The sequence below is a fragment of the Muntiacus reevesi genome, chromosome 15 (assembly GCF_963930625.1).
Source record: "Muntiacus reevesi chromosome 15, mMunRee1.1, whole genome shotgun sequence".
NCBI classification, from domain to species: Eukaryota; Metazoa; Chordata; class Mammalia; order Artiodactyla; family Cervidae; genus Muntiacus; species Muntiacus reevesi.
In genome coordinates, this window is record NC_089263.1 from 53,275,041 (window position 1) to 53,301,773 (window position 26,733).

At 45.8% G+C, this 26,733-nt stretch overlaps 1 protein-coding gene across 3 annotated transcripts in view; it reads right to left on the reverse strand.

Moving 5' to 3' along the window:
- Positions 1-26,180, reverse strand: part of FBLN5 (fibulin 5) — an 86,109-nt gene extending 59,929 nt beyond the window's left edge. The window contains exons 1-5 of one of the 3 annotated variants that reach the window (XM_065906353.1): positions 26,164-26,180; positions 25,587-25,631; positions 21,774-21,828; positions 19,346-19,397; positions 15,118-15,372 (exon numbers count right to left, since the gene is read on the reverse strand). In XM_065906353.1, coding sequence (XP_065762425.1) covers positions 15,118-15,372; positions 19,346-19,397; positions 21,774-21,828; positions 25,587-25,603 — 379 coding nt within the window. In that variant the 5' untranslated portion in view covers positions 25,604-25,631; positions 26,164-26,180. Of the gene's footprint in view, positions 1-15,117; positions 15,373-19,345; positions 19,398-21,773; positions 21,829-25,039; positions 25,408-25,586; positions 25,632-25,951; positions 25,967-26,163 lie in introns of those variants that run through there. The other 2 variants (XM_065906354.1, XM_065906352.1) reach the window with 2 other exon arrangements.
- Between the last annotated feature and the right edge of the window lie 553 nt (positions 26,181-26,733).

Genomic DNA, 26,733 nt, shown 5'->3' on the forward strand with positions numbered 1-26,733 from the left:
ATGGAACTGGAGAAATCAACTTGTCTGACTTCAGACTATATTAAAAAGCTACAGTCATCAAGACGGTATGGTACTGGCACAAAGACAGAAATATAAATCAATGGAACAAAATAGAAAGCCCAAAGATAAATCCACACACCTATGGACACCTTATCTTTGGCAAAGGAGGCAAGAATAAACAACAGAGAAAAGATAATCTCCTTAACAAGTGGTGCTGGGAAAACTGATCAACCAACTGTAAAAGAATGAAACTAGAACACTTTCTAACACCATACACAAAAATAAACTCAAAATGGATTAAAGATCTAAACATAAGACCAGAAACTATAAAACTCCTAGAGGAAAACATAGGCAAAACATTCTCCAACATAAATCACAGCAGGATCCTCTATGACCTATCTCCCAGAGGAATGGAAATAAAAGCAAAAATTAAAAAATGGGACCTAATTAAACTTAAAAGCTTTTTCACAATGAAAGAAGCTATAAGCAAGGTGAAAAGACAGCCTTCAGAATGAGAGAAAATAATAGCAAACAAAGCAATTGACAAACAATTAATCTCAAAAATATATCAGCAGCTCATGCAGCTCAATACCAGAAAAATAAAAAACCCAATCAAAAAATGGGCCAAAGAACTAAACAGATATTTCTCCAAAGAAGACATACAGATGACTAACAAACACATGAAAAGATGCTCAACATCACTCATTATCAGAGAAAGCAAATCAAAACCACAATGAAGTACAATCTCATGCTGGTCAGAATGGCTGCTATCAAAAAGTCTACAAACAGTAAATGCTGGAGAGGGTGCAGAGAAAAGGGAACCTTCTTACACTGTCAGTAGGAATGCAAACTAGTACACCCAGTATGGAGGACAGTGTGGAGGAAACTGGAAATAGAACTGCCATACAACCCAGCAATCCCATTGCTGGGCATACAGACTGAGGAAACCAGAATTGAAAGAGACACATGTACTCCAATGTTCATCACAGCACTGTTTATAATAACTAGGACATGGAAGCAACCTAGATGTCCATTGGGAGATGAATGGATAAGAAAGCTGTGGTACATATACACAATGGAATATTACTCAGCTATTAAAAAATGCATTTGAATCAGTTCTAATGAGGTGGATGAAACTGGAGCCTATCATACAGAGTGAAGTAAGCCAGAAAGAAAAATACCAATATAGTATATTAATGCATGTATATGGAATTTAGAAAAAATGGTAACAATAACCCTATATGTGAGACAGCAAAAGAGACACAGATATAAAGAACAGACTTTTAGACTCTGTGGGAAAAGGCGAGGGTGGGATGATTTGAGAGAATAGCATTGAAACATGTATATTACCATATGTGAAGTAGATCACCAGCCCAAGTTCGATTCATGAAACAGGACACTCAAAGCCGGTGCACTGGGACAAACCTGAGGGGTGGGATGGGGAGGAAGATGGGAGGGGGGTTCAGGATGGGGGACACATGTACACCCATGGCTGATTCATGTTAATGTATGGCAAAAACCACTACAATATTGTAAAGTAGTTAGCCTCCAATTAAAATAAATTAATTTTTTAAAAAAAGAAGGCTCCAACCAGGACTCTGTGGAGCATGGAGGTGATATCATTGGAGGTGGTCTGATAATTAACCCCCAGAGTTTAGACTCACTGCAAAATCACGCCTCCAATGAAAAGATACCACCTCTAAGTCTACCTGCCTCCAGAAGCTAGTCTCCACTTAGTTGTCACAATTGTGTCCACATCCCAAGCAGTCAGGGCTGGAGGGAGCCTTGAAGACCGTGGTCCAGCCCCATTGTGTAGACAGGGAAATGGAGCCCAGAAAGAGAAGATTCAGGAGCCATGACACCTTCTACCCCAAGCTTGTGCAGTGATGAGATTAAATCAAGACCCCAGTCCACTGGGCTCCTAAGCCAGGAGTCTTCTTCAAACAGATATCAAGATACTACTCCTCTACTTGAAAACCAGTGTTCATAGAACAAAGCCCAAGAAATTATCATGGCATACATGATAGTTCCTGCCAAAATTCTTAGCTTCATCTGTCATTCTATGCCTGCTCCCCTGCCCCACCTCATTTCCATGCAGCAGCCATGCACTGGGTATCATAAATGGGCAAGTGACCAATGGGCTCATGACCAAGGCTGGCCCTCACCAGCATTCTTCAACATGTCATGAAGTTTCTTGCCTCCACGTCTTTGATCAGGCTGTTCCCTCAACTCAGAAAGACCTTCCCCATCTCCATGTGAAAATCCTACTCATGCCTCCAAAGATTGACTCAAAGGCCATCATATCCATTGCCAGGGGCTTCCCAGGTGGCTCAGTAATAAAGAATCCACCTGCCAATCAGGAGATATGGTTCAGTTGCTTCTCCAGGGAAGATAGCCTGGAGAAGGAAATGGCACTCACTCCAGTATTCTTGGGATTCCCTGGTGGCTCAGATGGTAAAGTGTCTGTATTCTTGCCTGGAGACTCCCATGGACAGAAGAGCCTGGCGGGCTACACTCCATGGGATCACAGAAGAGTTGGACATGACTTATTGACTACACAACAACAATTCATTGCCAGGGCAGAATCCCTACTCCTTGTGCACGCTCCTACAGCACCTGGCCATACTGCTCTCACCACCTCTCACACTCAAGTTCACAGAAAGACTCTGATGAGTTATGTGTATCCACCTCTCCCCAACCCCCACTCACATCTGCTCAGCTGTGAGATTCTGATGGCAGGGACTGAGTCTTATTCATCTTTAGATCCCCTCCCAGAACTTGGCAATATCTAACACAGAGACATACTCAGTGAAATACCTGTTTAATTAAATGAATGCACAGATGTGTAACACCTGTCCTTGTGGAAGAACTCTGCAACCACTCCACCCAGGGCCAACAGAGAATCTCATACCTGCTTTGGCTGCTGTCCCATTTCCTTGAGCTGTAACTGTGTATGAGTTGGGTTCCCTACCTCCTACCAACCTACCCCAACTCCTGGCAAGAAAACAGAACTCTCCAAAGTGGTGATGATGCCTGATTTACCTTTCTGTGCATAGTACAGATCCCAGGATGGAAATGATACAGGAATAAAGTCCATTAACAATAATTAGTTAACCCATGTGGTTAATTTATTATTTATTGAGAAGTAATCAATTTCTCTGGGCCATTTAACTCTATTATAAATACAATTCACCTCTATACATATAATTCAGCTTATTAAACAAATACTTTGTTGCTGTTGTTCAGTCACTAAGTCGTGTCTGACTCTTTGAGACCCCATGGACTGCAGCATGCCAGGTTCCTCTGTCCTTCACTATCTCCTGGAATTTGCTCAAATTTATATTCATTGAGTTGTGATGCTATCTAACCATCTCATCCTCTGGCGTCCTCTTCTCCTTTTGCCTTCAATCTTTCCCAGCATCAGGGTCTTTTCCAATGAGTTGGCTCTTTGCATCAGGTGGACAAGTATTGCAGCTTTGGCTTCAGCATCTGTCCTTCCAATGAATATTCAGCATTGATCTCCTTTAGGATTGACTGTTTTGATCTCCTTGCAGTCCAAGAAACTCTTAAGAGTCTTCTCCAGCACCACAATTCAAAAGCATCAATTCCTCAGGGCTCAGTCTTCCTTATGGTCCAACTCTCAAATCTACCCATGATTACCAGAAAAACCATAGTTTTGACTACATGTAAGCAATGTGATGCTTTTGCTTTTTAATACGTTATCTAGATTTGTGACAGCTTTCCTTCCAAGAAGCAAGCGTCTTTTAATTTCATGACTGCAGTCACCATTCCGCAGTGATTTTGGAGCCTAAGAAAACAAAATCAGTCACTGCTTCTACTTTTTCCCCTTCTATTTGCCATGAAGTGATGGGACCAGACACCACAATCTTAGTTTTTTGAATGTTGAGTTTTAAGCAAATATTTATCAAGCACTAAAAATACAATGGTGAACAGGACAGAAAGTTCCTGCTGGACATAGAGATGTTAAATACATAATCACAAATGTCTATTTATCACAGTTATGGAGCATGCACCAGACACAGTGTGGGACGCTGTGGTCACTGCTGTTGGCTCTGGAGTTCATCGTCTGCTGTGGCGCCAGCATCCCATCTTGCTTCACTTTGCTCACAGTGGCCCCGGCAGAGGTGGCCACCCCTCACCCAGCTCAGATGCAGAAAACAGATGACTTGTCTTTCTCCCCAATGGGAATGAAGCTGAGTCCGGGATTTTTGTGCCTTTGCATTATTAATATAACCTCCCTTAAATTATTATCCCCTGCTTCCCACGGGAACTGTTGAAGATGCCAATTTCATACTGATTCCGGATGCAGAGTCTGTTCTGTCTGACCTCATTGATTCCTGGGGGATGTGTTAAGACCTATGAAATATGTGGGGCTCATAAATCAACTCTGGCTGGGTTTCTGCAAACGTTTTAGTTTGAAGGAAAGTCATTTCACACTGACAAGTCCCCCATGCCTCACCGCCTCCCAGCCTCGACCCGCCCACCGTCCCCTGGAGCCCGTCGATGCTGGCTGCCTGGGGCAGGGCCCAGCACTGGCTGTCCCCATCTCCCCTCTGGCCCAGGTCCGACAAGCCGAGGGGAATGGGAGGTCAGTCCTTAGCATCCAGTCTGATGTCTGAGGCCCTCTGGAGGGAAGGAATCCTGTGAATGTCCTTTCCCTGCCAGCCCCCAAGGAGATGGCCCAGGGACCCTTCCCCAAGCATGCACCTCTGTTTCCAAGACAAATAGGAGCCTCCTGCTGCTTGTTGGACTCCAGAGGATGCCAATGGCAGAGCTGAATGGCGCCCCTTGGAGTTGTATGAGGAGCTGACCCTGGCTGGAGGTGGATCCCTGAGAGCCAGTCCCTCCCAGGGCAGAGAAACAAAACCCTGGTTCCAAGGAGAGCACAGCTTATCACAGATTTTCCCTAGCATAGCCCAGGGCAGAAAGGATGGTGGAGGTAAGGTCTCTTGGTAAGTCAATCTGAGCAGATGATTCTTCACAAGCCTCTTTTCCCATCAGCCCCTCAGCTACAGTGTAAATTCAATTCAGTTCAATGCTTGCTAAGTGCCAGTGGTCCAATGAAGCATGCTGGGTGCAGGCGCACACCATGAGCACAGCCTTGGCACTCAAGGGACAAAGAGACGCTTGGTCATCACGGTCCCCCTTTGGCATCCAGCACAGTGGGAGCCATTCAAGGGGTGTGCTTTGAGGGGGTGATGAGAGACCAAATGTGGAAGTGAGTGAAGGTCCCCCCAGTCACTTGGGTTGAACGGTGCCCACGCTTTCCTTCTATTCATCCCGTCACTCATCCATTCATTAGTTGCCAATAGCTTGCTGAGAGAGGAGGGCATGGCAACCCATTCCAGTGTTCTTGCCTGGAGAATCCCCATGGACAGAAGAGCCTGGCGGGCTGCAGTCCATGAGGTCGCAAAGGGTCAGACATGACTGCATGACTAAGCACAGCACAGCTTGTTGAGAATTCACGCCGCCAGATGCTGAGGGTAAACAGTGGATGCTGGTGCAGCGGCTGCATCCAAGGAAGCCCCAGCACTGTGTCAACTCCCAACACCCATGTCCTGGTGGGAGCACGTGGACTCCTGCCTGCCCTCTGTCACATACCTGGAGGCTTCCAGGAAGCCTAGCCTTTCTGCCCTTGAGCAGGAAACCACCCAGCCTGCTCGAAGATCATCTGACCCGGGGGTCTCTAAATGATGGGTCAGCCCAGCCCACCAGCACTTCCTAGTCACCGCCTCCTGGGGCAGTGTGGTCTGGAGTCTGTCTTTCTATTGGCGTGTCCACATGTCCAGAGGGGCTGGCAGCCGAAGAAAGAACGAGTATACCCATCTGGCCCCTTGGCACCCCCAGAGGCAAGAGAGCCCCAGGGAATGACTCAAAGGCAGCCCCTTTGGCTGAGCAGGGATCAAAGTGGAGCAGGGAAGAAGCAGAACATGGTTACAAATGCAAAGGCGGTTCCCCTCCCTTTCCCTCCTGACAGCTGCCCACCTGGGATAAGCCACCAGTGAGCAGCTGCCACTTGTCTATCCCTGTGCTGGGCAGGGGTTGGTTAGATGTGATGCGACAGAGGGGCTGCTCCTCTGTGCAGAGGGTGGTGGGAGTGACAGACAGCAGCAATTGTTTGGGGGGTGTAGACAGCACATCCTTTGCTAAAACCAACTCCACAGGGTAAGCACTACCATCCCATCTGGAAGAGAGGTCTCTCAAAGTGTTTATAGCTCGGAGCCAGGCACCTGTGCTGGGGGTGGCATTTGAACTCCAGCATCTCTGAATCGAAAGCCCATGCTTTCCCCACACATCACACTGCCCTCCACCACTCCCCAGCCTGTCACCCAGTCCCTCCACGCCTTTGAGAACACAAAGATCCCCTTTCTTGGCATAACCACAGATATAACTCGGGCCTATCAGACGGTATTTACACGAGGATATTGTTGTCGGCAGCATTAAACGTGATTCCTCATTTATGGCTTAGATCAGTTTCCTTGTAGGCACGCACGCACTCTCCGCAGCACTAAAGCTTTGCTTTCATATGGCATTTTTACTTATTTCATCTAATCCGTTCCTAACAGCACAAAGAGTTCCCAGATCACAGTTTCTTGCATCACACTGGGTGTAGGAGCCGCGCACATGCCCCTGTGGACCCCGCCTACACATGCAGATCAGAGCCACACGGAGCTGGGGCAGAAGCTGTGAGGCGGGCAGAGAACCTCTGCGAGCAGCTCTGCTCCCGGGTGTCCAGTGGTGTGCTTACCCCACTTCATCAGAGGGATCTTTGAAAAGAAATCTACAACCTGCCTCGACGACGAAAGAGGAGGTACAATCGTCTTCCTACATCTTGGGAACCACGGAACTTCTTTGAGAACCACAGTTACCAGGCACCTCCCACTAATGTCAAACACATGTGGCTAAACAGGCTGCAATGGTCCGCTTGGCCCTGGCCCCAGAAGGTGACTGTAACCGTGTGCCTTCCTGCCCTGCAGCAGGGCTCTCTGGAGACCTGGCCTTACACTCGTTTTGCCAGAACCATCCATAGCAGGGCTGGAGCTGCCGCGGCTCCGAATCCACGTTTCTCCATCCTCCTGCAATACCACTTGCTCTTCACACACAACTGGCTAATCCCAGAATGGAACATGATGAAAAGAAACATGACCAGACCAAGGAACATAAGGTGAGAGCCAAGAAAAAGTTGTGGTTCATTGAGAAAATGGCCATGCAGGGAAGTGCCTACCACACACACAAAGGCCCCGGAGAGTTCCCGTCCAGCCCCAAGGCCAGCCAGTGCCCTGACCTCACGGCGGGCCTAGGCCAATCCCTGCAGCCAGGTCCAGCTGTGGGTAGGTCGGGCTTCCTCACAAATGGAGGACTGGCATGGTCCCAGCAGCAGATTTCACCGAGCACGTGGGCTGGTTGAAACACACAAGTAGAGACGAACCACGTTACAAGCAGTCCAGGTGGGAACGAGTTAACAGAAAACCCAGGCTGACTGGACACAACCATCATCTTCCCTTAGGACCAGGGATTGAAGAAATCATCTGGTCTAGGGCATGTGTTTTGCAGACCAATGAAGCCACAGACCCATTTCTCAGAGTAGATTTTAATTGCATAAATTATATTTATAGGATTATGAAAGAAACCAATAATACTGAAAGTTTTCAAAATATTTTTTAAACAAATGTATAATATATCTTAGAAATGACAAGTTTGGGCAGTAGGTCTAGTATCTCCCACAATTGTGCAGTGATGGCAAGTGGGACTATTTCAAAATACATCAAGATCTTCAAAGTATGTCAGAATAACTGTACAGCTCTAATGTGATGTATAAATACCTGTGTTTCTCTTGTCAATACTGCCACAGGTATTGCTAAGTGTCCTGTGGCACTTCATTACCTATATAAAGATGGATAATGTTAAATTTCATTAGAAGTTAGTAGGGGAAAAAAGATGAAAACCAATCTGCTAAAATCTATCTACAGATCCCACAGTAAGACCCCTAGTCCCTGCTTTTTACAGATAATAAACCTTAGGCCAAATAAGCCAAGTGACTTTCTTAATATCACACAGCTAATAAATAGCTAATCTGGGATCAGAGAACATTTCTTATTGATGTCCTAACTTTACCACTACAGCATGATGCTTCAATTTAGACTTTAAAAATATTTCTTTGGGGCTTTTTGTTTTTGTTTCTCAACAAAAATAAAACATTCTTCTAACAAATTCAAACAATATGGGAATTACATTAAAAATAAAGTTTCTACCTTTTTTCAAATGCAGGCCTATCTAAGGGTAGACAGATGGATGACAGCTTTCCTGGACCAGCAGCATCACATCATCCAGGAGCTTCTGCAAAATGTGGAGCCTCAGGCCCCAGAGCAGACTTGCCAAGTCAGATCTTCCCCACAGGTGACTCTGGGGCACATTCGTATGCGAGAAGAGCTGTCTTGGACACCCTCCTGGAGTCCCTTCTCTGCTGAGTTCCCCTTGGAAGCACTAGTAATGCCAATTCCTGCCACCAAAAGTGGCAAGAACTCAGCCCCCAATGCTCTAAAAGGCCCGTACTCTTTCCTTGTTGTTGCTGCTTCTGCTGCATAACCAAGTGAATCCGCTCTGCGTATACACATGTCCCTTCCCTCTTGAGCCTCCCTTCCACCACCACTCCCCCCATCTCACCCCTCTAGGTCATCACAGAGTACCAAGCTGACCTTCCACTGCTATAAAGCAGCACCCCATTAGCTATGTATTTTATGTATGGTAGGGTATATATATCAATGCTACTCTCCCAATTCATCCCACCCTTTCCTTCTCCTCCTGTTCACATGTCCATTCTCTACATCAGCATCTCTATTCCTGCTCTTAAGTCTAACTCCCAGAGGAAAGAATAAACAATAGCCAAATAACAAGACTAGGAGTATGGAGTAGAATTCATCACAGAATGATAAGATTTGACACACCTAAAATGGTATAACAACAACTGTTATTAACCATTACAGAAAGCCAGCCCCCATGCTAGACAAGTTATGTGAACTATCTCAGTGAAATCTCACAAATATCCTAGACTGAAAATTGATACTGTCATCCCAGCTTACAGATGGAAAAACTGAGGTTCAGAGAGGTGAAAATGCTTGCTCACTATCCCAGCCAGTGACTAGGAAAGATCTGAAGCAAGCTGGGATAACCTGAGTGTGGGGGCTGCACATGAACAGGCTTCCTAAGGCCCAGTTCACAGGGACATCTGAGCAAATCTGTATCCTGCCTCCATCTGGGTCCCCTCCTCCCTGGGCCTACCCGGTCTGGTCTCAATGCCTTCAGCAGCTAAAGAACCCAGTAGTCTGTTTCCTGTGCTTCCCTCCTGGCCTCATTCTGAGGACTTGGTTTCAAACCTGTATTTTAAAAAATATGCAGAAAAGCCTGCAGGAGCTGCCCCATCCAAGCACTTCTGCCCTTGTCTTATCAGCTGGGTAGTTTAATTTGTTTGTTTCACAATTAAATAAACTCTGACTTCACCAGCATCTCAAAGCACAATCTGACTGAAGTCTCATAAAGCGCTGAACTAGACAAAGTCCAACAAGGTCTGCAAGGTGGGTGAGTACCAAGCTCAGTTTTAGGTCATTTTAAAGGTTTTTGAGAATTAAGACCTTGGATCTTCCCTGGTGGTCCAGTGGATAAGACTTCTCCCTTAACCACTGAGTACAGGTTCAATCCTTGGTCAGGGAACTAAGATCCTGCATGCCACACACAGCCTGGCCTAAGACATTAAATAAATTAAGTTATAAAGATTAAAGCTTCCTTGCAAAAGAAAAAAAGACCAGATATCAATTTTTAAAAAAACAATTAGGCATTTAATACATTTTCAGACTTGATGACTCTCCATAAATTATCATCTCAAGACCTGAGAATCTTTCTTTTCTCAATTAACATTTACCGTGATACACTATGCAGACACTGGGTGAGATATTTTCACATGTCATCTGTGAAATAGGCATTGTTGTACCCATTTTACAGATGAAGAAACTGAGGCTCCAGTCTCAAAACTAGGAAGTGGCCAAACCAAGGTGAGTATCAAGGCCTGACTGGCTTTCAAGTCCCAGCCCTCTCCACTCCAGGAAACAGAGCCTTTTCCTGTCTCTGCCTTCTCTTCGAAAAATCTCAGGAACCTATCAGAGGTTGCCAAGTCTTTCAGCTGCTTGTTCTGTGACTAATCTCCCTTCCTTGACGGTAAGCTCTGAAGACAGTCCCATGGCTGTGCCCAGACTCCCTGCCCCCCTCAGCGCCTAAGCCAGAGCCTGGCACCAAAGAGGTGCTCTATAAACAGGGATTGACTACATGTTGGCTGACTTTCAGGAAAAATAACTCAAGAGAACGCTTCAGGCCAATGCCATTCATCTTCCAAAAGGATCCATATGTGTTCCTCTCTGCCTGCTCAGGCGCTTTGATCAATGAGAAACCCTGGGCCAGAAGGGAGAATAAAGATATTGCTTGTAACTTCACAAATGACCAGAGGAATTCCTGTAGTCCCTGGGGCAATGTGGCTCTAGTAAAAGGCTGCTTTCTCAATTGCGAAATGTCTCACGAGCATTAGTTATTGGTGGAGTCCCTAGTTTGGCCACAGAGCCAAGTTGATTAGCAAAGCCAGAACGAAGAATGTCCACCCAGAGAGGTGACAAGTTAAGCCATAAAGGAAAGACACGCCTAAAAGAGTGGCATCAACATGAGGGACCTTAGCCAAAAGTTCTGTTCTCAGAGGCAGCAAGATGCTAGAAAGGTTCCTTAGTAGGGGTTCATATTCTCGGTGCCCCAACCACTCAGCTTAGCTCACCCTTCCCTGAGTCCTCAGCATCAACCCTGTTAGCCCCACAGCATCCTGCCTTTCATGCACCAGTTCCTTCCTCCTTGCCGATTAACCAAGTCCATCTGGTTCTCCAGTCTCTGAGATGCTGACCATCAGCTCTCCCAAGTGGCCAGGATCCAAGGGACACACTCTAACCAGCCACGGGTCCCACTACCCTCAGAGAGGTTACCCTGGTGCTGAACCTCCCCCAGCCAAGATGCCGGTTTTCTTCATGACACGAAACTTCTTTGGTTCATGGGCGGTAATTCTTCTGTCACTGTTCACTCAGCCTGCAAAGGTCCTGAGTGATCCAGATTTACATCTAGGGGCTTGCTGGACTCAAATCTGAGGCCAAACTTTGTTCCAGAAAGAGCAGGGTCTGGGGATCTCCCAAGTAGAACTGAAAACAGAGAGGTCAAGAAAGAAGCTCAGAGGCTCAGGAGACCTGGGCTCTGAGTCTGGCTCTGCCCAGCCTCCAGAGACAGAGGACAAGGAAGGAAATTGCTGTCTTGGAAGTGGGTCCAAAACCCGGAAAGAGCAAACCTCAATGAAAGTGTCCACTTGCTTCTTTAAGCTGGACTTACTTACAGTTTATGTGCAGAAACCTGGACATGGAAAGAAGAAAAGAGCAAGGACACTGCCTAGAAAACAACTGGCCCAAAATTTAAACTTAAACTGGACCAAGTCTCTAGGTCTAACTATTACCAGTTTATAGAAAAATAGATAGGATGAAGAAATATGTTAAATACCACTCCAAGAACACAACAAGCAAGATCTCAAATGTAGGAAATTCTACAGGACAGACAACTCAGGTTCTTCAACGAAATAAGTGCGAAAGAGACAAAAAAGATTAGGAAGCCATTAAGAGACTTGTTAATCAAATGCAATCTGTAGACCTTACTTGGATCTGATTCTAAAAAAAAAAGGAAAAAAGGACATTTATGAAAGAATCACAGAAATATGAAATCTATCTGGATATTAAATGATAAAAAGGAATTATTGTTAATTTTTGTAGGTTTGATAATGGTATTGTGGCTATTATTTTTTAAAGAAGCTTTATCTCTTAGAGATAGATACATTCTGAAGTATTTAAGGATAGAACGATTTGATACCTGATATTTGCTTTAAATGGATCCACTGGGTCAGGGTAAAGAAGAAACAAGAGTGGGTCTATATTGACAATTACCAAACTGGGTGACAAGTAGGTAAGTGTTCACTACATTTTCTCTGCTTCTGTCTAGGTTCAAAGTTTTACAGAACAAAAATTTATTTACCAAAAAAAAAAAAAGCAAGAGAAAGCCCTAGTTTTTCATCAGGGTTCCAGGACTGACTCCTGTGAGGCCTGAACCTTGACCTTGTTTAGCCTCAGTTTCCTCATCCAGAGCCTGAATGGGTTCAAACCCTAGGTCAGCCCCCACTTGCTGTGTGACCTTAGACGGATTCTTAACCTCTCTGTGCTTCAGGGCCAACAAGAATAACAACAGTCCTGCTGTACAGGGTTGTGGTTTGGATTCAACATGTTCATTCAGGTAAGGATCCTAGCACACAGCATCGTGTGCTTGCTATTATTACTACTGCTGCTGTTGTTACTGTTGTTGAGCATCTTCTGTATTGAGAAGGGGGAGGAGATGGCCCCTTGGAGAAGTGGTCCTCCGCTCCCACAACATCCAAGTTTGAAGAGAACAGATACATGCATATGTATAACAAAATCACTCTGCTGTACGCCTGAAACTATCACGACATGGCTAATCAACTACAATCCAATATAAAAGCTTTAATAAAAAAAAAAAAGGGATTCCTTGGTGGTCCAGTGGCTAAGACTCTGCTCCCAAGGTAGGGGAACCAAGTTCCATTCCTGGTCAAGGAACTAGATGCCACATGCTGCAACTAAGAGTTTGCATGCCACCACTAAAAGTTCCCGCTTGCTGCAATTAAGACCCCACTAAGCCAAATAAATAAATACATTAAAAAAAAAAAAGAAAGAAAGAAAAACCAAGTTTCAGAAACGTTTTCCAATTCTCCACATCATATGCCACTCACTCTAGCCTCCTCCACAGGATCAGACCTACCTTCACCCCCTCACCTCCTCTCTTCCCAATAATACCCCCCTTGGTTCCTTCGTTTCCTCCCCCGCACCCAGCCCCAGCCTCGCTTCCCCGGGCCTGTTCCCAGGCCCCGCCTCTCTCATCCCCACTCCATCCCCCCCGGGGCCTCCTCCCTCTGACGTCCACTCTCACAATGCCCAGAAGAACCAGTGTAAACCAGGAAAGGCGGGGTGGGGTGAAGGGAGGCGGGGAGGAACCCGGGACTTATGAATACAGAAGGCTGAACTTTTTGGAAGTGGACTGGCCCGGTGCCAGCCCTCGCCAGGGTTCCGGGATTGTATTCTCCTTACAAAAGCGCCATTATGAGGCTCCGCATCTCCCGTGAGACAGGTTGGAGGCCGTAAAATGCCTGACGTCACAGGGACCAGGAGAGGAATAGGGTTCCCAGCCCCGAGCCTATTCTCCAGCGCTGGGATCCTGGGAAGAGCGCTGTGAGGGGAGGGGTCGCACTGGAGTTCCCAGCTGTTCCCGAGGAGGAGTCTGCGGGACCGACCACCCCGCGGCCACCCGAGACCCGCCCGCGCCCCCCGAAACCCTGGAGCGACTCGCAGGGTCCTGACAACCCCTTCCTCACTTCAAGATGTGCATGTGGTCGCTCGGCTTCCCCAGCCCCACAGGACAGCGTGAAGAGCAGCTCCCCACCCCCCACCCCCAACTCTTTCTCTGCCTTTCCTTCCAGATCATTCCTTTTCTACCAAATGAGAGCAGTCACGTGGGCGAGTGAGGAAAATGTAGGCTGGCTGTCAGGAGAGCAGGACCCCCATCCTACCTCTGTAATTATCTCTCTTGGTGGAGTCCACATCCCCTTTTTTATAGAATGAAGAGGCTGTGGTTAAAGATTGCTCAAGTCCCTTTCAGTTACAATGGTCTATTGTCCTAGGGGCCATAAGGAAGTACATTACTCTTTACCCCACCAGCATTTAAGTCTGTGACTTGACTGGGTCCTGTATTCTTTTTCCTTGAACACTCATCTATAGTCAATGTGACCATCAGTCAGCTCCTTGTCCCTCTCTCTCTCTCTCTCACACACCTCTTGAGATCAGTAAGAATAGAGTTTAGACAAGGCATAGCCAATTTTCCCTTTTGCTCTGAAAGACACTTTGTTTGCATATTATTTCCATGTAGTCAAATGAAAATGCACACTCATTTGCATGGTCATATAGAAGACATGACAAAATCACCAACACAACCTCCCAGTAAGCTACAACGCCACCTTCAGAGCCCTGGAATGGGACCAACATCAGTCTTATTAAGTACCCTGATGGTCTCGCAAACTTTCAGGGCACAGGAAGGAAATATTAGAATTTCAATTCATGTTTTATTTTGATCACATCCTTTAAAATTTTCTACGTCTCACATATGCTTTACACTCCTCAAACCATATGAGACTAACAGGATATGTATATAATTTATAAGCATGCATGTAATAAGGGTCCAGGTTCAGAAGGATTTTGCAGATGGAGCATATGATCAAAAAACTCTGGAGTGATCATCACTCTAGACCCACCTTCCAATGCTGGGAACAGTTGCAAAGTTTTGGTCCAACCAAAGCCAAAGCGATGAGGGAGGATACTGGGTAACCCTCCACGAAAGCCACACTGGCTCACAGAACTCCAGCACTCCCCCGGGCACCATCACAACACTTGCCAACAGCCTGGGGACCTCATGGTATATGGCATCTCCTTCTTCCCTGAGGTCCACTCACACTATGAGTTCCCATCTGCAAGGTTCTGCTTGGTCAAAGGACTGCTCCCCACCCAAGGAACACACTTTCTTTCCAGAACAATTGGCCTTGTCCCTCAAGGCTTCTTTTCTTTCAGGAGCAAACATTCCATTGAAGGGTGTGTGATGCGGAAGGCTCTAGAAAGCTGGTCCTTTTTAGATCTTTAGATCCTCTCTCTGATTCACTTAGTATGTTTGACAATATATTTGTTATTGAACAGAGAAAAAACATGAGCTTGGTCTTCAAGTAGATAGATGATAGATACAATTGAAAGATAGGTAGGTAGATAATAAATACGTAGATAACAGGTAAGATAGATAGGTGAATACATAGATGAAAATAAGCAAAGACAAAGTGGCTTTCTGGAGACGACCTTGGGCTGGACCTGCTGGACAGGAACATGGCTTTGCCAGTGTAGAGGAAGCCTAGGACACTGGGCTACTCACCCACACACTGGTTGCTTTCATCCATCTGGTATCCAAAGCGGCATATGAGAGGCCTGGAGATGGTGGGGTAGTTTGGAGCTGACAGCGGGGGTGCAGCTGCTGGGTAAGAACCTGAGTAGGGGTTCGAGTAGGGGTTGGAGTAGGGCCCTCGGTACACGGGGTTCGTTCGGGGGATGCACAAATACCCGCCGTTTTGGTTGACACACATCATGTCTCCTCGGCAGGCCTCAGGGATGGTCCGGCACTCATCAACATCTGCAAGGCCACAGAAAGGACACAGGTGTTAGCAGCCCCTCGGCCACATGGTGCAAACTGAAGCGGAGCTCTGTACTGACAGCGCCAGGAAGGACCCCAACCATGATTTACCAGCATCTGCTCCCAAATATGTGGGGCAGTGCCTGGTTCATCACCATCAGGTACTACCCAAATATTAGCCGGATTAAATCAAATTGACAGGCCATCAAATACCCCCTTCACGATGTCTGGGCTGTAGCTACCACAGCCTGTACTGTCACATGCTTGATCCAATTAACCGATCCAATTAACCAATCCATCACGTGTTCAGTCCTGTCCAACTCTTTGCAACCACATGGATTGTAAACCACCAGGCTCCTCCATCCTTGGGATATCCCAGGCAGAAATGCCAGAGTGTGTTGCCATTTCCTCCTCCAGGGGATCTTCCCGACCCAGGGATGGAACCCACATCTCCTGCGTCTCCTGCACTGCAGGCAGATTCCTTACTGACTGAGTCATCAGGGAAGCTCCATATGCTTAACACTTTTCTCTAAACGAATCCACACTGGAAATCCAAGTAAGCATATTTTTTTCATCTTACATGATGACAGCAAATGAAAAAAACACTATCAATTATGAAAAATAGAAGGTAAGAGTAAAAATAAAACGTAAAACTATTAAAATAAAGAGTGTTTATCTGTGGATATATCACCCAAAAGCATCTCAGGTACTCTTGTGTGTCCATACGACACTCAGGAAACACTGGGATGGACCTCATCATTGTACTCAATTCTACTCCAAATAACAGCTGGGCAGGGAGAATGAGTCCCTTGCGTCCGGGAAGACAAGGCTTGGCCAGGAGTGAGTTACTTGTTAGGAAAGTGGAGACTTACTTGAGAGTCAGCTCACACGGTGCCAACAAACAGGGCCCGTTTCCAGCCAGGCTGGTGCTCTGTTGTGTCTAGAGTTGGGGGTGGGGTTTGGGGTGGGGGTGGGTTCTCTAGAAAATCAGCCTTGCTGGGCCAGGGACAGAGGAGGCCTGGACTGGGCTGCCAGCAGGAGCAGCTGACCTGACCCCACACACTGGGGCGTCTCACCAACCTTGGGGGATCTGCTCTCCGTGGGACCGGTGGCTGGGGGGGGAGGGCCCTGATTCCTAACAGCTCACCCCTGCCACCTCCTCTGAGAGACTCGTGCCAACTCCCCCGCCAGGAAAGGGAAGCGTGGAGCTCCATTATCTAGCTGTAAGCCTGACGTCATCATTAAAACTGGGGGGCCAGGGAAGATAGCTATCACCTTCTCTGCTTCCATTGGGGCATCCTCACGCCCCTTCACCTTAAGTCAAAGTGAGAGCCTGGAGCTTCCAAGTCATGGTTTTGTTCCTCACCAACTGTCATTCTTTTCAACCCTAAGCTCAGAGATTACAAATGATTTGGCCTAAATCAAATACAATTTAAAAAGTAAATATACTCCCAAGGTGGGAGCCGTATTCTTTTTCTATACTCTATGCTTCGTCCACAGCACGATATTCTATACTCTGTCTCCCTGAGCTTTGCTGATGCTGTTCCTACCACTTAGGATGCTATTTCTCAGGATCTTATTCATCCTTCAACACCCGACTCAAATGTGACCTCCATGAAGGCTTTCTTTATTGACCTCAGACAGAAGGCATCACTCTCTCCCCTACTTCTGTAGGGGAGATCACCTCATCTTGGCAAAGACTTTATTCCTCTGTTCATTTCACTCTGCCTAGGTCTACCACCCCCACTAGATGGCGTGCTAGGAAAAGAGCCCTAAATTGTCCTCCTCCTTGGAACCTGCTTCCCTGGTGGCTCAGCTGGTAAAGAATCTGCCTGCAAAAACCACTACAATATTGTAAAGTAATTAGCCTACAACTAAGAAAAATAAATGAAAAAAGAAAGAAATAGTAAAAAGAAAAAAAAAAAAAAAAAGAATCTGCCTGCAATGCAGGAGACCTGGGTTTGATCTCTCGGTTGGGAAGATAACCTGGAAAAGGGAAAAGCTACCCACTCCAGTACTCTGGTCTAGAGAATTCCATGGACTGTATGGTCCATGGGGTTGCAAAGAGTCAGACACAACTGAGTGACTTTCACTCACTCACTTGGAACCTGAGGAATTAGGCATGGATGGAGTGAATTTAAGGGTTTCCCAGGTGGCTCAATGGTAAAAGAATCTGCCTGTTAATGCAGGAGATGCAGAAGATGTGGGTTCAATCCCTGAGTTGTAAGGATCCCCTGGAGGAGGAAATGGCAATCCACTCCAGTACTCTTGCCTGGAAAATTCCATAGACAGAGGAGTCTGGAGGGCTACGGTCCACAGAACTGCAATTCCAAGAAGTCAGACACAACTGAGTGACTGAGCATGCATGTACTCACAGAATGGATTTAGAGCTAATCAGAAGACCTTGAGATGAGAGGATTATCTGGGATTATCTGGGTGGGCCCAGGGAAATCATACAAATCCTTAAAAGTGGAAGAAGAGGCAGAAGGATTGGTCAGCGAGATGAGGCAACAGAAAAAGATGTGATTAGAAACATGTGAGGGACTTAACTTGTTGGCTCTGCAGGGGGAAGACCAAGGAAGAAGCCAAGGAAGAAGGTGGCCTCTAGCAACTGAGAAAGGCCTTCAGTTAACAGCCAGCAAGGAAACAGGGCCATCAGTCCTCCAACCGCAAGAAACTGAATTCTGTGGAATGTAAATCAGTGCAGCCACTGTGGAATACAGTGTGGAGGTCCCTCCAAAACTTAGAACTAGAAATACCATACAATCCAGCAATTCCAATTTTGGGTATATAGCCAAAGGAAATGAAAATAGAATTTTAAAGAGTTATCTGTACTGCTATGTTGATTGAAGCATTTATTCAGGATAGCCAAATTATGGAAACACCCAAAATGCATATCAATGGATAAAGTTCATAATAGATAGATGTGATATTATTCTCAATGAATATCATCATCATATGAATAATAGAATATTAATAATAATCATATGAATATTATTCAGTCATGAGGAAGAAGGAAAAGCTGTCATTTGCAACAACATGGATGGACCTTGGGGCATTATGCTACATGAAATCAGGCAAACAGAGAAAGACAAATGCTACAAGATATCACTTACATGTCGAGTCCAGAAAAGCCAAACTTACAGAAACAGAGAGTAGAATGGTTGTCATCAGGGGCTTGGGGGTGGGAGAAACGAGGAGATGTAAATGGTACAAACTTCCAGCTAGAAGATAAGTTCTAAGGAACTAATGCACAGTGGGTATTATGAACAATACCATATTGTATACTCGGAAATTGCTGAAAATAAATCCTGAATGGATTTATTTATCTCACCACAAAAAAGAAACGGTAATAATGTGGCGGGAGGGAGGTGTGAGCTCTAAGCTATGATGGTTATCACATTGGAATACATAAGTGTATCGAGTCAACACACTGTACACCTTAAACTTAGACACTGTTGTATGTCAATTATATCGCAATCAAAATAAAAGAAAAAGGAAACTGAACTCTGCCTGCACCATGCATGAGCAACAAAATGGATTCTTCCCTCAAGCCTCCAGGAAGGAACAAGGCCCTGCCAACACCTCAGTGTTAGCCTGGTAGAACCCCCCATCAGGCTTTTGGCCTGTACATCTGTAAGATCATATAGTTGTATTGTGTAAGCCCCTAAGTTTGTGGCAATTTGTAAAGGCGGTCCTGGGAAACTGATATAGATGGGGAGCTCCTTGAGGATGGCAGTCAATTCTTCCTCATCTTCACCCTGTCTCAGGGCTTACCCAGTGCTGGGCACAAAGAAGGTGACCAATGAAAATGTCATTGATTTCGGCCACCCCGTGGCACTGTTTTTGCCCATTTCTGTGGGCAAGGCTGATACAGACTTGACCATACTGAACAACAGCTAAAAGAGAAATGGCCCTGCAATGGAGCTGTGACTACACCCCCACCCAGCGAAGGACCTTCAGGGCCTCATACCTAAACACTGTCCTGACGAGCGGTCCAGGTCAAAGCCGTTAGTACATTGTTGCTGCAAGAAGGAAGAGAAAGGGGAGAGGTCATTTTACACACTTTTTTTTTTTAACACTATAGAAGTATTCTAACTAACCGCATCACAGAAAGTACAAGAAAATGGGTAAAGAAACAAGGCATTTGTAATACCAACATCTGTTATAACCCCTTTTTGTCCCCTTTTAGATATTTTTTTTTTAAACAATCATTTTACACCTAGCATCACTTTTTAAGTTCCAGCGTCATTGTTTCAAAATGCCCATTTTTAGCAAATGGTTATTGGGGTTTTTCCTGCTCTAGTTATGAAGAGCAATACTAATCACATCTGATGTGCCCAGCGAGGCTTGCCCTGTGCTCACCCCTTCCTGGGAGAGAATATCATTGCCTTAAGGGCAACTACTCTCTTTCTTTGAAGGTTATGTTTTTAACTCCTTTCCAGTGCCCAGCATGAGTTCTTTGGCCCCTCTGAAATCTTGTACCCGATTACAGAGTCTGTGTATAAAATAAATCTGTACAGTGATGTAGTCAGTTTTCTAAGAGAAATAGAATTGGGGAAATTCTTTCATTTTAATCTCAGAAAGACAATTACACAAAGATGCTTCCAGAGATAGCCAGGTCTCAACAGCCCCTGAGGGCTGCAGGCTTCACATACAACTTGAGTTATAACTTCATGCATTTAGAAAAATCTCATGGGCTCAACAATCACCCTCTAGAGCTGACATGTTACAGCAATAAGTCAAGGAGGTGTGGTTTTGCCTATGAGGGCTTCTTCCCTGGCCTTCCTTATGGTTTGAGGGAAGTTAAACTTCCCAGAGCTATGGATTGATATGTGGAGATAATAGATTCAGTTGCATTCCTAGGAGTGGGTTCAGGTGTCTTAGGGCCTGGGGGCAAACAAAATGGAATGAATGAGCCAGGAGGCTGTGCCATAAAGTTCAGAAAACCAGGAAATGTGGTAAGCCTCAACCCTCATTTGCTAAGTGCAGGTGTGGGTTCAAGTCTACTGACTGGCTTCCAAGTCTCACTTCAGCCCCTATTCACTGCATAATCTTCTATGCCTCAGTTTTCTCATCTGTAAAATGGGGATGATAGTACTTACATCTGAGTGGTTGTAAGGACTAAATTGTTAATGTGCCTAAAGTGCCTATAGTGCAATAAACACTATATTATAAACATGGCCCTCTCTAAATGTAGATGTCAACTGTCACCACAGAGTTATACTGGAGAATGCCAAGGCCTTTCCAAGCCCTCAAAGTCTTTGGTGGGACTTCCCTGGTGGTCCAGTGGTTGGGGCTTTGCCTTCCAATGCAGGCGATGTGGGTTTATTTCCTGGTCAGGGAGCCAAGATCCCATATGCCTTGTGGCCAAAAAAATGAAACATAAAACAGAAACAATACTATAACAAATCCAATAAAGACTTTAAAAAAAATGGCCCATATTAACAAAATTAAATCTTTGCTACTTTTCTCAAGATTCTTTCCACCACCAATGAAATCTATTTCAAAATTCTTAATATGAAGGGAAAAAAATATTTAAAGGGTGTGATCAAAACAAATGTGAATTGAAATTCTAAGATCTCCTTCCTAGACCCTGAAAGTTTGGGAGTGCATCTGTCTACTCAGTGAGAATTTGGTTGGTCCCATTTCAGGGCCCTGGTGTACATAGCTATAACCAACAGAGGGGCTGTGTTGGTGATTTTGTCATGTCTTCTATATGTTCATGCACATGCATGTGCATTTCCACTTGACTATGTGGCCCCTCAGCCCTGCTCAGAGGTGGGGCTTCTCTCATTTCTGAACTGGAGATGCAGAAAGGCTGCCCTGAGCTCCTCAGGAGGGATCTGCCCATATTTCTCAAGGGCTGACACAAACATCACTTTGTAGTCAGGGCTGCTGCAGGCTTCTCCACATAGACCGAGGAGCTTAAGATCCCCCTTCACACTCCTCCCAGGGTCTGGGCCAAGCTGGGTCTTCACGGATTGGGAGCTGAGTCACCCTTCTTCTGCCTACCTCCTCCAGGAAGGACACATACACACACATGGGCAACACGGGGAGAACGGAGAGGCACCGATGCCCAGAAATACTAGAACATGCTTGACTTTTTAGCACTTACAATAACTCAAGACCCCTCCCCAACTAACACAAATGAGGCAGCATGATCTGATTATAAGAGTCTTGGATGGCAAATCAGGACACCAAGGTCCCAGCCCTGCCACTTATAAACTGCACCAGCTGGGGCAAGTCTCAGCTTCCCTGAGACCCAGCCTTAACCTCTGTATAGTGAAGAGCTCGGTTCAGGTCAACGACACGATCCTAGGATTCTAAAATGTGTGGCTGGACACCCTCAGCCTGTTTTTTAACATACTTCCTGACAAGTAACAAAATAAAAATCTTACCTGTGCATTCCCAGGACTTGGAAGACAGAGAGCCAGTATGGTCACGGTGAGTATCCTGAGGGAAGTAAGAAGTTGACGTAAATGCCCGAGACACTTCCAGCACCCAGGTCTGGGGTTATATATGCATCTCCTGCTGCCTGTGAGTTTACAGTGGTGACTTTACCTTTTGCTTGTGTTTGGAGGGTGAGGGGCTGCTCCAGAGCGGCCGGGGACATGCCAGATGTCCCAAACATCCCAAAGAGAACTGCGCTCCTTCCACTGGTTTCATATGTTGCATAATGTGTTAGGTGGCATTTTTTAAATAATTGAAACAAATTTTAATGACATGATTGATTTACAACATTGTGTTAATTTCTGCTGTATAGTAAAGTGATTCAATATACCTATATGTTCTTTTTCATATTATTTTCAATTATGGTTTATCACCAGATATTGAATATAGCCCCCTGTGCTATACACTAGGACCTTGGGTTTTTTTGTTTGTTTGCCATGTGTATGACTTCAAGTGGCATTAAAAAAAAAAAATCAGGGCTTCCCTGATAGCTCATTTGGTAAAGAATTCGTCTGCAATGCAGGAGACCCTGGTTTAATACCTGGGTTGGGAAGATCTGCTGGAGAAGAAATAGGCTACCCACTCCAGTATTCTTGAATTCCATGGACTACATAGTCCATGGGGTCGCAAAGAGTCGGACACGACTGAGTTGACTGTCACTTCACTTTAAAAATAAACAATTTTACTGCTTCAAAGAACAAATCTAACACCCACCACTGTGGTATTAATAATGTATTCACCACTGCTTGACCTTCACTCCTGACCCAAGGGGACTTGCCTGAGTTTTGAACATCTTCACTCTGAAATGACTACTGCATGAAGGAGCCATTGTGCCCCTGGATGATGCAAGTACAAACGTGAGGCATGTGAGTTCCACCCAATGGAGGTGTCACAGGGAACACACATGCTCCCAGAGTGCACTCACACAGACCCAGAGGGAGGACCGGACATGGGGACCCAGGCAGCCCCAAGAAAAAGGAACACAGTGGACACTTAGAAAGAGGTGCCAAGAAACTGTGTATCCACTTTATATCCTTCAGGTGGCTATAACCAAAAAAGTTCAAAGCTAGTAAGGCTGTGGAGAAACTAGAGCACTTGTGAACTGTTGCTGGCAAGGTATGCTGATGCAACCACTATGGAAAGCAGTCTAGAGGTTCTTCAAAAAATTAAAAATGGAACACCATATGATCCAGCAATCCCACATCTGGACATTCATACAAAAGAACTGAAAACAGAATCTCAAAGAGACTGTTGTACACCCATGTTCACAGCAGCGTTATTCACAATAGCCAAAAGGTGGAAGCAACCCAAGTGTCCATCACCAGATGAATAAACAATGTGTTGCATACATAAAAGGAATATTATCAGCCTTAAAAAGGAAAGAAATTCTGACAAGTGCTACAATATGGATGAATCTCAAGGATCTTATGCTAAGTGAAACAAAGCCAATCACAGAAAGACAAATACTGTTTGATTCCATTTATATAAGGGACCAAGAGCAATCAAAATCATAGACAGAAAGCAGAATGGTGGGCGTCAGGGGCTGGAGGGAGGAGGGATTAGGGAGTTGTTGTTTGTGGGTATAGAATTTCAGTTTTGCAAGATGGAAAGAGTTCTGGAGAATGTACTTGAATGTACTTTAACACTATTGAACTGGACACTTAAAAATTGTTTAAATGGTTTTAAAAATAATCTATGCAAATACAGAGTTTTATTTGGTGCTTTTTTTTTTGGTGCTATTATTATTGAGTTCAATAGAGGGTTTATCTGAGCAACTACTAATTGCAGGCAGAAAAACTAGAAAACTATGACACAGACGCTGCTCTGGAGAGCAGGTTGAGGGGCCGCCTGAACCAATAATGTCTAGACACTTGGGTTAAGGTATGGATAGAAATACCCAATGAGCACCAGGAGAGCCAGGCTGGGGGTAGAGAAGATCAGGGAAGACTTCCTGGAGAAGGTGACCTCAAAGGTTTCTTCAGTAAAGCAGTGGGCCTGGGACCTGCTTGAATTTAGTGACCTGTTACTATCAGTGTACACCTTCACTTTACAATCGCTCCCTTTAGATAAAGAGAGTTCAAAAGACTACAAAGCTTACTCAATCCATGACACAAGGCTCATGGGAACCAGCAACGCTGGGCTACTTGGAGAGCCCCAGAATTAAGGTGCGGTTCAGAGGAAACAGGACCCTGATGTGGTGCTAGGAGAGGCAAGCCCACTCCCTTCGTCTAGTCCTCGATCCAAAGAATAACGACCGTTAAGAGTCCACAAGTTTTCGTTTCATCTGAGCGCCTGCACGAGACAGGTTCTAGAACGCCGGAGACAGCTCTGACCTTATAAAGTGCAGAGCCAAATCCCAGGGCTTTTTGATATTTGCAAAGGCCAGATTTATATCTGGAAGGAATGAAAGAACAATAACAAATTTATTTTCCAGGCTGTATATTATGAATTTCAATGTTTTCCTGTTTCTTCACATGAAGTTTCCTTTCAGTTGGTTATAAAACCCTGTCTCGTTTTTGTTGGAGACAGGACAGGCTGACTGAACATAGTGGACTTCAAGACCTAGTGGGAAAGGCATGCTAACTCCACGTCTCCCCCTACCCCTGACTCCCCCATTCCCTTTGGCCAGAGGGCAGTCCCAGGACAGGTCTCCCCTGAGAGATCCCGCCTCAAGCCCAGCCTCCTGGAAGAGCCCCAGCTGGGCCCTGGGGGCCAAGTAAGCTCCAGGCTAATTGAGACAGTTTTCCAAAAATGAAATAACATCCAAGCATCCCTGCTCTGACAGTGTCACAAACAGTTACATTTGTCATGAAAAACTCCAGAAAACTCCAAGATAAATTAACTACAGGAACCCTGGGGATCCTCTGATGCTCATAACTGGTCCTCGGGACTTTCAAAAACAGGTGGGTCCACCTATTTTGTGTTCCATCCTCAACTGGGAGGAAAACCAAGAGGGACCAACCGAATCTCAAATCTCAGGGCTGTCAGAGAAGTTCTGGTCTCCGACCCAGGATGACAGGATTACAGCTCCATTTTCAGCACACACACACACACCCACACACACACACACACACAAAATCTGTCTAAGCAGTTATGTTCTCAAGAGTTCCCTGGATAAAAACTGCAGATGTAATCTAGATAAAGTTCTTCAAGGTTGAAGGATCACTTGACTGGAACTGCAATTTCCTTAAAGAATATCAAAATGTTTGCTTACATGCGTTTCTGTCTGCAGTCCCCAGTTTTCATTGGCTCGAGACTTCTGGGTCGCATGCCCTTTGTGAATCCCACACAGACATAGAGCAAATCCAGCCCCGGGAGGTGCAGCTAGCTTGTTCGCTGGTCCAACAGCCGATGCAGCAAAATAATTACTAGTGAACTAGTAACGGATCTCTCAAATTAAGAAAAAAATTTTTTTTCTTTTTTTAAATTAAAAAAAGAAAAGAAAAATGCGGCACACAAATCTGCGGCCCTTTCGGAAAAGCAAGGGGAAAACCAAGCTCTGAGATTTTTGCCGTCCTCTGTCGGATGCTGGCTTCTGAAACTGTCTTATAAAATACCCACTCCCAAAAGAAGACTTCAAGATGGAAATTACAGAGGCGCAGCTTTTTATAATTAACAATATCATTGCATCACTAGCTAATGCCTTTTCCAATATCCTGACACAGCCTGAATCACGGCCATAGCCATTTTCCACCCATCGGGTTTTGAGTAAGGTTTCCAGACCCTGGAGGAAAAAAAAAAGTCCGGAGCAGAGAACGTACCTTTTGAATCCTGGCATGTCCAAGATGCGTGGGCAGGAGAAGCAGCTGGTGGGGGAAAAAAGAGGAAGAACTCTCAGCGCCCGCGGGACCCCCGGAGGAGCAGTTCCTGAACTTCGGCCTCCTCTGGGCCTGTGGGGCTCTCCGAGACTTTTATTCCAGGGGGGCCGAGCCGAGGCGTGGAGAGGAAGAAGGGGAGAGCCTGGGTCCTGAGAAAGCACCTGGTTTTGCTTAGCCCTCTTCAGTAATTCAGCATTAAACCAATTGGAGGAGGAATGTTAAAAATGAACACTTCATTTTCTAAGTATGTTAAACAATGCAAATGGGGCCTCAGTCTGGACACAGCTGGTTCAGATTACAGCGCTCACCAACTGGCTAGACTCCTCACAACAATCTTGGGGCGTCTGCCAGGACCAAGTGCTCAGCGCTGGGAGGAGAGCCCTTTCCCGGCGCAGCAGTCGCCCTCGCTCGGGCTCCAGCATCTCTATGGAGGCGATTGGCGGGCAAGTGCAGGAGGGTGGGGTGCAGGGGGGTGGGTGGGCGGGTGGCTGGACGGGCCCGTTGACCCTTTACTTCCCACCCGGGGAGGAGGTCCCCGGGGCTGGGCGCTCGTGGGCCGAGGCGGGGGCGGGGATCCGGAGCATCAGCACTTGGGACACCCGGGAAAGTGACTCCCACCCGGGGAGAGGACGACCTCGAACTCGTGACAAACAGCGACAGGGACTGGAGTCTTTTGATTTATTGGGAAACCAGACCCAACGAAGCAGAGGCTTGGGGTAAGCGGCGCTGAGACTCAACGATTTTCCAGAAGAAGGGGTGGGGAGCCTGAGGGAGTGGGAGAGAGGAGGAGTAGGGAAACTGGCTGACACCAACTCCAGACGTCAGCTTGTGCAATGCAGACCTCGGAGAGGACACGCTCTGGCCCGGCCTCATCCTGGGATTCTCAGGGCCATGTTCTGCTTGAATCAAAATTTGTCCCTGTACCAAATCAATGATCTGTACACCTTAAAGGTACACAGTGTTATATGTCAATTATATTTCAATAAATCTGGGAAAACATTTTTAATTGAAAAAAGGTGTCCCTTGGCTTGAAAGTGATTTTAACAAGTAACCAGGTGATTTGAAGAGAAAGGGTAAAGCAGAATGATGG